Source organism: Acanthisitta chloris, unplaced genomic scaffold, assembly GCF_000695815.1.
Source record: "Acanthisitta chloris isolate BGI_N310 unplaced genomic scaffold, ASM69581v1 scaffold21552, whole genome shotgun sequence".
NCBI classification, from domain to species: domain Eukaryota; kingdom Metazoa; phylum Chordata; class Aves; order Passeriformes; family Acanthisittidae; genus Acanthisitta; species Acanthisitta chloris.
The window spans coordinates 13,229-25,861 of record NW_008659091.1 but is presented as its reverse complement, the minus strand read 5'-3'; the positions used below and the strand labels follow the sequence as shown (position 1 = coordinate 25,861).

Below are 12,633 nucleotides of genomic sequence, written 5' to 3'. Positions count from 1 at the left end.
TTCTAGGTGGCTTCAAGGGTGTGGATTGCTTCATTGCCGTTTATTCTGATCAAACTAATAATCTAATATTCCAGGCTAAAGAAATTAGGCTGTCTTCAGGGAAGCACTAGTAAGAATTTCAACTAGATCCGTTCACAAATGATAGGAAATTAGCCCCACATCACATGTATATTTTCATGTATGACTATGACATTTATATAAAGGCATAATGACAGAAAATTAAACACGAGCAAAATCAAATATTGTTATCATTGGCAAGAAATGGTAAATGTGAGCTAGCAGCAGAATTGAAAACATTTCTCAAGATCTCCTATAAGGGAATACTCTTTGCCAAGAAAAATGTCCCAGACTGGAGTACAGTTCAAAACTTTAGTTTAATTATTGTAACAAAAACATTTATTTTAGTTTATTCTGCTTTATCATAGGAGACAAAAAATACACATTTGGATATTTTATCCTTCTACTATGCCAGTTAATAAAACAGAAGGGTTTAGTATGATATTTATGTTGTAAATCTATGTCCAGAAATATCTGGAACTACCCAATAAAATAACCACCTAAAAATGTTGGAATAAGCAGCTTTTGATATATGACTACACCTCTTTGTTCAAAACTAGCTTCAGAAAACTTTAAATTGCTAACTAGCACAGGCCAAAGCCTGTCCTTTAGTGCAATTACAGAAAGCCACAGACAGTGGACATTTGCTGAAAAGACTAGGTATACAAAGGCAAAATATGACACCATAAGAACTGATTTTAAGTTACCTTTATGTTTAGTACAAATCCTATACTTAACATTTGGTAACCTCAGGGAGGCACAATCTTTCTGATTTCACAATGCCTTGTGCAACCATGGACTTAGGAACTACCATAAATCAGTGTGTAATAGTGTGCAACAAACGTACTAATGAATACTATTGTAACATGGAATAATCATGCCATTGCATACTATTTTAATTTATCATCATAGTAAGGATGATGATATAAATTGAGCTATAGTATACAAGGTCATGATGATGAGATTAAAATTAAGAAAAACTGGAGGGAATTGTTAGGCTCATACTTGGCCAGTGTTTTCTCATTTTCAACATCAAGAGACAACATGTCGTTATATTAAAAAAACCCCATCAACTTCAAAATAGAATGTTTTTAAAAAGTAGTTTCAAAAGTATAGTTCTCTCATGCCTTTAATAAGTTAATTTTGATCAGCACCTTGAACAGGGCAGAAGTGTGACTACTGACTATTAGCATTTTTGACTGGATAAGGACCATGCTCTATGGTAAATACAGTGCTGAGTTTCTATCTTGTGAAGTGAAACATACAGTGGAAATAGATGGGAAATTAAAATGTTGCCTGCTTTTAAATAGCTGTTTAAAGATTTTCAGTTTAATAAAAAAAATATTTTCTTTCATTTTGGCAGTCTGTACCACATAGCTTGGACAAGTCAAAGTATTTTTCCAGTCTCTAACAGCAAATGTGATGATATATTTAAAGAATATTCTTTCTGAATACCTGTGCACACTGCACATCCCAGTACATACTGCACCACGAGCATCAAGGTCATGTATTCAATTGCACAGTAAACAAGGTAGGTAGCAGATCAACCATCCTTATTAAAATATTGCTACAGACAAGAAGACAACGATTTTTATTTTATAATCTGGCAAAAAAGAAGTAATGTAAGGTAAAACTCAGTCAAGCTACTTCTAAAATAGCTTTTTTAAATGAGAGCTAATCATTTTAGACAATTTATTTCAGTTTATTACTATGCTGTATAAATTGCTTATATAGTGCAAAAAATAATTCAGTTGAAAAATATAATGAGGTGATTAACAGCATGTCTTTTAATTTTGATATAATGAAAATAGGAAGAACATCCTTTAATTTAAGTGACTTGGCAGTTACTTAACAGCTCATGCACTTGGCATTACCATACTAATTGGTCTAATAGTCCTTTTCATTATCCACTATAACCATACACATTGATATTAGGAGAAAGCCAGGAGCTGAGAGAATAGGTCAGATATATGCCTCTAGATCTACAGGACTCCAAAAGGGGTCAAATAATTAGTAGACAAAACTAATAAAGCCAAAAGACCCCAGTGGAGCGGAAATAATTTGACTGTTCGTAACTTTCATTTGATAGTTCAAAAAGCATTTCAGGTCAATTATATTAATAGAAACCGTTTGAGTGAATAGATGCTAATGATGATCTAGAGCTAATTAGCATAGCTATTTTCACTCCATCTTCTACAAAGAGAAATGCAGAACATAGACAGAGAATCAAACTATCTTTCTGATGGAAATTGGCAGAGGACAAAAGGATGTGTGCAACAGCTTAGCAGCTTTTAGTGATAAGCCAACACTCTATGATGAAAACCAAAAATAAACACTGAAATTTATAATAATTTGTTAAATAAGACTTACAAGGGAAAACTGAAGCAAAACTGGAACAATATAGTCATTGACAAATATTAACTCTTACTTCTTTTACAGAAGCCTATTCTACTTCATTCCTCTTGCACTTTTCACATCAGCAAATGTTTCTGTATGTGCCTGTGTCTATCAGGCGCACAGAGGCACAGATGGTAAAAGTCACAGAAAATTGAGACATATTAAATAGGAAACAAATGTGAGACTACCTAACGAAAGAATATAGGAACTAGTATATTGGAACATACAAAAACTAATCCAAGACTTTTAAATTGATAGCTCTTCACAGGCAGATCAGAACTCAAACTTCTAGATGGTGTCAGGAAGAAGCAGTTTGGCTGTAAATCCTTTCATATGCTACTGAAGTTATTCTAAGTTCAGTTTCTTCTCATGGGTTACTGCGTAAGAAGCTGTTTTTATCTGTTTCAAACCCATACTTGATGAAATCTGGATACTTAAGACACAAAAAAATGCAATTTGGAGCCACAACCAAACATAGCTATGAAAAATCTCTGTGTGCTCAAATTCAAGTGTACAATTAAATTGCTTCAAATGAAACAACTCCTAATGCATGTTTTAATGAGGCTTATTGCAAAAGTTGAATCTGCTAACTTTGCCCCCAAGTCTGACTATTACGAGGGGTATATGTTACCGTGTAATTAAGCAGCAGTCGTGAATGATGCTGTCCTCCACGAATATGCCACTTTCTTCATCTGTTTCGATCAGGCGACCAGCATGGTACCAATGTACTTGGGTGGTATTGTCAACATATGTTGCCGTACACTGAAATGGCAAGCGGTCTCCATGAAAAACCACTTGTCTCTGTGATGGGATCAGCTCAAAAAGAGGAAGTTCCAGAGGCCCAGCTGCAGGGAAAACAAAACAAGGCAAAAATAGGAAAATAAGTCACAATGAACTCCTCTCATGAATATTGTAAAGTGAACTAGTTACATACAAATCTAGTTTCTTGGATGTTCATATTAAAATACTAACATAAGAGATATGACCAAACACTACTACTTAAGTCTGACCGTGTTTTCAGGTCTAGAGATCACATTTCTTTCATTGCTGTGAGCCCAGATAATTACAGGCTTACTAGAATATGTACAGAAAATGGGTTTCACAGAATAGTTCACAGAATAGTTGAGTCTGGAAGGGATCTTCTGAGACTCTCCAACCCAGTCTCCTTCTCAAGGCAGGATGCTTTACTATACAGTTATACAGAATGAAAATATCAGCCTTTCAATTAAAGAAAAAATACAGCTATTAATATAGGTACAGTAAACATTTGTAAGACCACTGTCATTTCATCTGAAATGCCCACTGTGCTCCAGAATTAAACTTACTGTCTAGAGAACCTAAACTACTTCATATGCCTGGGATTTTGATAATAATAAGACTAATAAAAGTTCAAACTTTCCCCTAAAGTTCAACTGCCCCTATGTTTTTCTTGTTTCCCTGTTCCTTCTGCCTATTCCACAAATCATCCTTACTCCCCAGATACTTACCTAACATTAAATATTTATCTAAATAGCTTTTTTTAATTTTAAGAAGTGTAGTACATTTAACCACTTTTTAAAATGAATTTTCTCCTTTGTCTTTCCCCAAGAAACACCCCAATAATGAGAATATTGCATATTCTAAGAAGACTATTACAAAAAACAGCTGCCATAATCACCTGCACAAATGCCTAAACACAATTGCAACATACATAGCATCGTAAATTTGGAAGGCATATGCATTTCTGGCCCTGCTGTTAATTTCATAGATATTTCAGTGATTGAAGGTTATTCTCTTCAAGCCTTCAGTCTCTATAGAGACTGATTCTCTAGACAGTAAATGTTTTCTTCTGTTTTTGTTTCTAGATCCCAAAACTACCTTAAGACAACTTCCGTAAAATATTTTCTATTTATTATGAGATTAATGCCATTTCTTTAACCTTGTAACAGAAAGTTGGAAAAGACCATTACAGGAAAAGTAACTGAAATAGAGGCTTTGCAACTCAAGAAACATGACCATCTTTGATGGGATAATGAGGAATAAAGGAAAACCATATTTTCTTTTTCCTGATAATAGTCTTCTTAGACAGATACTTAAATTGTCATTGCACAAAATTCTAATGGTAATGAGAATATTAAAGACTCACAAACATCACTCATGGAGACACTATCATTAACATGACGTACAACAATTCCAACAATACAACCTTTTCACCTCAGCCTTCTGAGCTTGGGTCACTTTGTAATGTCATTATTGCAATCGCATCTTAGAAAAAACACCTACAGCCTTGCACCTTGTTTATCATTCTATCTTCATGAGGAAAGAGAATTTTTAAGCTAGATCTCCCTTATTTTTCTTCTGTTTTCATTTAAAGGCCTCTCATCATTAATATCAATCCATCCTATGGGGTTGTCAGCTGAAAGGTCACCCTTCTACATTTGCCCCACTAGTAGCTATCTCAAACATCTATTTTTCTGAAAAGTACCTTTTTTTTTCCATTTTACTGCTCACCATTTCATCTTCCTTAAACTTTCCCTCAAAATCCTCCATTACCTATAACAAATACAGATGAACTTAGCAATGCCTATTCAGATTGCAAGCTGTAATCACTGCTTCTGGAGTTGCTAAAATTTGAGGACAACCAATAGTGTTTTCCTCTGCTTACTCAACAACCCACCCTAACACGCTTCTTTACGTTATTCAGATATTGTCTTTGGAACTCTTAAACTGTGAAAAGTTGCATTTGTAGACTTACCTTTGGGCCCTCATTACTATTGGAGTATTCAAGCGTTAGATAGTATATTCATCATCTGCTTTGAATAAACAGTGAGAGGAATCACTTCTACTTTTATTCAAAGGAAGAATGCTAGCAACCATAGCATGCAAGATGGGTACATGAGTAAATATGTGATGCTGCTGCCTGAAAGATGCTCACAGAGGATTAAGGAGCTGATTTCTCTACTGAAATGTTTGAAGTCTGCTGTGACTATCAAGGGCAGGCTGCAGACAGCCCTCCTTATTTATGTCCCCATCCTGTAATTTACCTTTTGATTGCACTCAGTATTTGTAGACATGGATGCATTACTAAAAATTCCTTGAAACATACATAATATTTTTATATGACCTTTAGCTTCTAATTAAAAGTGGAAAAGGTAAATCAGATTAATATCACATTCATAATAGCTGCAGCCTTGGTCTCAACCATTTATATAAAAGGTTTTTACTAAAAGATGGAGAGACACTCTCTCTCCAAAAAGTTGCAATCTTTCTGTTGTATTACAAAGTCAGTTATGGAATATAAGGAAAATATATGTAGTACAAATTTAACCCTAAATTAACAGTATGATTATGAAAATGGAGTCCAGAAAAATTAAGCATACCGTCACAAGTACAATATACACTACTCACAGAAACAAAATGCTTCTCATGAATACAGTAACTTTTAACTGAGGATGTCTCTAGTCAAATGGTTTTGGTCATGCAGTGGGTGGCATATTGCATCATGAGGCTATGAAGTAATAAGAGTGCAAACTAGAGTATCAATAATTTTCAGACAAGCTGAATAACTTGCCTGGCATATGGATGTAGTGTAACACTATCCCTCTGAATTCAACTCTGCCTTCATCATTCATTTCTAAGGCTCTCCCATTAGTCTTTCTGTTGCTCAGCCTTTGGGACCACCAAACCCAAAAATGAAGTGGGAATGAAGTGTTCTGTACAGATTTTGTCAATTAATGTTCAGAAGTAAGAGAAAACGTTTTTTACTGTAGCATGTCAAGAAATGATCCCTTGATTAAGATCAGTCATATCAATGTACATATCGTGTACTCTGCAAATTCTTTTAAGTGCCAACAAATATACAAAATGAATTAAACACACCTTTGGTTTACCATTATGCTAGGATATCCTCTTGACCAGCTTTGAGAATGTACCTATTTGGGTTGACAAAATTGATATATAATGCAGAAAACTCATTTTCAAAGTGGAATTAGTAAAATTTCTATGGATTATGACATTTGCAGTCCATGGAAGGCATACTTAAGTACTTCTGCAAAACAGCTTCTTTTAATCTCTGTGATGTCCACCAAAAAAAGACATTATTACCAGAGCTAATCTTCAGTTGTTTTCCAGAGATAATCATGATTTATATAACTGAGGCTGGTTCTGCAACTACTACTCATGCAAAAGTTCCAGCTGACTTCCATGACACAACTCACAGACATAAGGATTAATTGCATCAATAAGAGTTTCAGGATTAGGGCCAATACTCTTATCCCAAATGGCTATAAAATGATTGTATAGTTCCATCAGCAACAGCTGAAAATACTTATTTTAAGTCCATAATCCAACAATCTTTCAAATTCAGAACAAAAGTATATATTAATGCTGTAGACACATTTTAAAGCCTGACTTTGAGAATAAACTAAGAAGTAAGAAATTCTGAAAGTATTTGGAATGATTTTGGCATTGATTCGACAGCACTTGAAATATAACAGCTCTGGCAAAGTTACCCCTCCACTATAGAAATATTTTTTTTTATTATGTTATTGCTAAAGACTAAATTGCAATTGCTAAAATGTGATTACTAAACATATATCATCTCTGATGCTCATATCTCTGTGTGTGTGTCTGTGTGTGCATGTGTGTCTGTATGGTGGACACAAAAGCTTCAAAGGATTTAAAGTTTACTATTGTATGTTGAGAGGGGAGGGAGTAATTCACGGGGATTTTATTTCTTATTTACACACTTGAAAAATATTCCAAGATTCTCCTTCCAAGACAATCCACTCTGTTGCCCTTGAGTTTGGAGCCAGCACCACCATCTGCAAATGAGAGGTGTGACTCTCCTATAGGCGTTTAGATCGAGACCTGACGGAATGTTTTACAGTCTTTACCTGTCTTGTCTCTCTAGTCAGCACTAAACCATGATTGCAGCAGAGCACCACAGGAATCACTGATTGCAGCATGAATCTAAAGCTCTAACCCATCATTACAGTAATTACATCTTTTTCTTTATCTTTCTCTTCTCAGCAAAAAAGGGGTTTGTTGACTGAAGGCCAGACTCTCTATGAAATCTAGTCTTGTATTTCAGATTAGCTCTAGACTACAATACTGAAGACATACAGAGGAGAAATCACGTTACATAAATACCACTGAATTAGAATATCACTTAAGAGTCCTTCTCACAGGAAGTATATCCATGTACAGTTTAATGCATGCAGTGCCCCAAGATGTTGAAAAAGACAAATTATTTTAACAACTATTAACTAAGATAGAAAAGAAAACAAGGTGCACTGAAGCTCTAAGGAAATGTTCCAATGCATATGCCCTTAACATCTTTATCAAAGAATTTGTCTCATACATATGTGCACACATTAAATACTTCCTGGCTTTTCCTTGCAATTTGGTTCTTGAGATTTTAAAAGTATTTCAATTTCCCATCTAATTTTTGCCTCCTTTTTTGTTTTAAAATTTGGAAAGGAGAAGATTAGGAAGGAAATACTGCTATCACTTGACATACATGTAACAAAAATGCTGTAAAAAACCACAATATAAAGCAAATTTCTATCCATCTTTTAGTTACATTTTAAGTACAATATGATTATTTTTAGAATGTATGCACTTCTAATCCATGGACACTAATATCTTCTGGGTGAATGACCCAAAGCAAATGTGCAAGCACAAAAGCTGGCCATGTAATAGATTTATTTGTCTAAACACTACAGAAAGTTGGCTAGTCATTGGCCAACATGACCAGCACAAGGTATTGGAGAAACTACATCCTACCTCTAGCCACCTCTGTTGCATTCTCTGCTGCACGACCTATTACCTGGGCAGCACAACTCTACTGCTCAATAGCTACGAAGTACATAAACCTGAACACTACACCAGCACATTCTGCTGTTCTGTTTACCATAAACAGTTTTCTGCCATACATTTTCTGGGCCTCATTAACTGGCTTCGTTTGATATTGACAGTTTTTACACAATCAGAAATAGGAAAATCCACAGGTTTCTTCGGGCTGCCCCCACAAAATTTCAGTATTACAATGCTTATGTCTCAGGATACACTGTTGACTTTTTGCTTCTTGGTAGACAATTCAGTCTGCTATAGTGTACTACAAGCTTTTGGGACAGAAAAAAAAAGCCAGAGGTTGGCATTTTGCTTCTTGTTAATCACTTGATTTACTGTATTGCCAATGGGCTTTTTATTAGAACTGAGTGTGCCTATAGTGTGGCACATCCTGCTGATAAAAGTATGAGCTAGAGCTCTAATATTTGTATACAGTCTCAGTGGGAAAGAAATGTGCATGGAAAGCACAGTGGGGGAAAGTTGGAAGTGAGGACAAAGCAAAGGAACTGGTCCAAAATAAAGGACTGAAGAAAATGAGGAAAAACAAATTGAAAAACATTAGTCAAAAATCTGAATTGCTGACACAGCATATTATATATCTTGATATTTACTGAATGGAACTGAAGAAAATAGAGTGATCTGAACTGCTCCAAAGGCCAGTTCTGCCAAAAAGGGGAGGTGACAGTACACCAATGCCAATTACTGCATTGGAGAATCTGATGGCAGTAGCAAAAGGTTTGGTGTAGGTCACAGACAGCATCATATGCCAAGAAGTCAAGAAAGCATACAAAACTGGGGCCAAACTTCAGTTCTAATAAAAGCTATGCCTGGCTCCAATTTTAACATAATATCAAGAAAATACAGATGCCAACATGTATGAAACACATCAAGAAAGGTAAGCCTTCTGGGCTTAGGACAAGAAAGCTTTCTATCATAATAATTTACTACTCACTGAAGAAAAAGTGGAGCTTTCTGTCTTGCTTCTTAGTTCCATCAGCTACATAATACTGGCAGGGCAAGGTATATTCCACACCATTTTATCAGGCCCTTTCAGTCTCAGACATGCTTTTTAGATGGGAACATCAGGTAGCAATTTTTTTTTGCAGCATCTCATAATTAAATTATGGGGTTATGTTTCTTCTGTAATGCTAAGTGCTACACTGAAATGCTAACCAAATAGCAAGACTACAGACATGTATGCTGTCTTACTTAAAGTAACAAATTCTGTCATGCATTTTACTTCTGCAGACTTCTGCAAAGCCATCAAAGGAGATAAGCAGAAGCAGTAAACATAGGATTTATCGTAAGTTAGAAGCACAGTGAGACCAGGCTGCCACGGTCCACTGCTACTCGAACTTCAGTTCCCTGGGAGCTAACCTCATATATTCCATATCAGAAGACTAAATTCAGTGCATATATGTCAAGATAAGTTACAATCATAGCTTTGGATGAGTTTCTGAGACTCATTTGGATTCTATTACTTATATGATTTTTTAATTAAAATAATATACACCTATGTAGAAACAAAGGCTGAGCTAGGAAAAGTAAAATTCAAACATAGCTGCTTTTAGCAAATCCAAGTAATACAGGTTCCATCCAGCACTCAGCAGGTGGATGATGTTTCCAGTCACGACAGAGCTATTTAACCTTTCTTTGTCTACAGGAGTTTCCCACAGATTTATAAGGCCCTGTGAAAATAAATTATCGTTTCTGCACCGGTCTAGGCACTGTGTGTGTTGTGTCAATTACAACTGTTTTAAGTGAGGGAGCAGTTAAAAAATCCTTTCTTTTTTATTGGTAAAAGCAGTGATTTACTTGGTAGGAAAGCAGAGGCAATGAAAAATAGAGGTGGCAGGTTTCACTTAATAACATTTAATAAAAATGCACAATATTTGAACTTTTTAATTTGTAAAATGGCAACAGTTACTTGAAAAAATTCCACAATAGGAAATTCAAGGTTCTGGTCTAGTTAAACAATTTTTTAAAAAAATTAAAGCCTTTGCCTTGCATTGGCATAGAAATTTCAAAGAATGGGTAAATAATTTTTTTTATCACTTGATTTCTTTTTTATCAAATAAAACACCTTCAACTTTTCAATTTCAGATTTTTAAATTGTCCCACAAGTCTACTTTAGAAGCTGGGGAGCATTTGATTATTTGCCACATGCTGAAACCTGAAGACCATGAAATGTTGACAGCTATAGTTTTGGAAGATTTATCAACACAAATTCCTTCACTGGCAACAGTTAGAAGCCATTGTTAGAAAGCTAATTTTCATTACTGAAAGTATCCTTACGGCTCCTGGCTTTGCATGCTCATTACAGCTTGCAGTTAAGAAAAATGGCTGAGCAGGAGTAAGGTAAAGCACCTAGTTCTAGAAAGTCATAGAATCATAGAATGATTTGAGTTGGAAGGAACCTTTAAAGGTCATCTTGTCCATCCACCCCCTGCAACAGGCAGGGATGTCTTCAACTAGATCAGGCTGCTCAGAGCCCTGTCTAACCTGACCTTGAATGTTTCCAGGGATGGGGCATCCACCACCCCTGTGGGTGGCCTGTGGCCAGTATCTCACCACCCTCACTGTAAAAAACTTTTTCCTTGTATGTAATCTAAATATACCCTCTTCTAGTTTAAAACCATTACCCCTTGTTCTATTGCTACAAGCCCTACTAAAAATTCTGTCCCCATTTGTCTTTCAAATAGGTACTGAAAAGAGACACTAAGGTCTCCTCAGAGCCTTCGCCTCTGCAGCTGAGAAACCCCAACTCCCTCAGCCTTTCCTCACAGGAATCCCTAATCATCTTCATGGCTCTCCTCTGGATACAATCGAATAGGTCCAACAGGTATAATCAAATATACTGATTCACTTTATGTAACTGGAAAGTGCAGTGGTAGCACTCATCTTTCCAAACCTTAAACACACCTAGGTACCTTCTTTTTATTTTCACATCATTACTGCACACTCAGATGATGAAAAGATGGTGGCAGGAAGGTCCCAAGAGTGGCACTGATTGCCATTAACTGTCCAGAGTCCAACAGGCTGCATGAGTACTCATCTATGCTGCCAGAATGTTAAACAACACTCTGAAAGTCATAAAAGATGCAGAACAAGTGACAGTTCTGTTGAAATACTCATTTTTTCCATTCCAAACTCCTCTCAGCCCTGCTGACAGTGTCAGAAACTGCCACCTTCAACAGCCATTTTGTATACAAACATTAAAGAAAGTGCTGTATGATGAAATGTGCTATAAAAATGTGAAATACCACTATGGTATATTCCACTTAGTTAAAAGAGATTGTTAGGATGGAAGCTTTATAGGGAGTTTTCCCATGAGAACAATTAATTACAACAAACTGTAATAAATTTTGTGAACTGGACAATATTAACATAGGTTTGGTAAAGAAGCTTATATAATTTTTTCTATAAATCACTAGTATAAAATTTAACCCTAATCTTTTAATGTACATGTTACCATTTTAGGAATAAAGAATAAATCTTTGGGGATACTCCATGGGTTGCAGTCAAGGGTGCCTGTCTTACCACTGCTTTGCTCAAGAGCAGTTAGCTTTGGGAGACAACCAGTCAAGTCACCAAGGGCAGAAGTTTTGAAGATTAAGGAGGCTTCATTCAACAGCTCTTCTCACTACATCTTAGCTAAATTTTCCTTTAGCTATTTTGCATGTTTTCTGGAACAAGTAGTCAAAAACAATGTAGAAAGTAAGACACAACTGTACATTACAAACCTCTAATGTAGTGTAAGAGTAAGCTATGGTCCAAAAACAATTTGGGTACACTTCTAGCATCTTGATCAGCAAGATTTCAGGGATGAAAAGTTCTGTTGAACTGTATGTTTATGTGTGAGCACAGATGCAATAAAATACGTAGCAGTAAAACTTCTTTAATACTTCTGCTGTTTCATGTTTATAAGATTGAACTGTTACTAATTTTGTGCCCCCAACCCTGCAGCAGTATTTTAAATTGCCACTAAAATACTAGAGAATGTTTAATATTAAATGTAAGGCAACATATTCCTCTTTCTCCCCATTTTGAGACAGATCATATTGGAATGAGAAATCTAGAATTTGGAGCCAAAAGGTTAAAGCATTGTTCGTTTCATACTACCAAATGATAGTATGGAAACCAACTTTGATATAAAAAACAGTTTCTTTGTTTTGACATAAAATGAATCTACCACATCTGTCCTTGAAAGATCCAAAGTATACAGTTACACTACTTGATTTACAGACATTCTTTTATTGTGCATCTTCTGTTATTAAAGAAAATCCTGAATTGTTAACACTGTAAAACAGAAATAATTGGAAGAGGATTTAAATACCACTAATTGCT

The 12,633-nt window shown here is 35.5% G+C and overlaps 1 protein-coding gene across 1 annotated transcript in view; it reads right to left on the bottom strand.

Moving 5' to 3' along the window:
* LOC103797088 (G-protein coupled receptor 124-like) overlaps positions 1–12,633 on the bottom strand; it is a gene marked incomplete at its 3' end in the record, with an annotated part of 44,292 nt that overhangs the window by 19,777 nt on the left and 11,882 nt on the right. Inside the window, exon 4 of the mRNA XM_009069284.1 lies at positions 3,086–3,299. Within this exon, the coding sequence (XP_009067532.1) occupies positions 3,086–3,299 (214 nt within the window). The remainder of the gene's footprint in view (positions 1–3,085; positions 3,300–12,633) is intronic.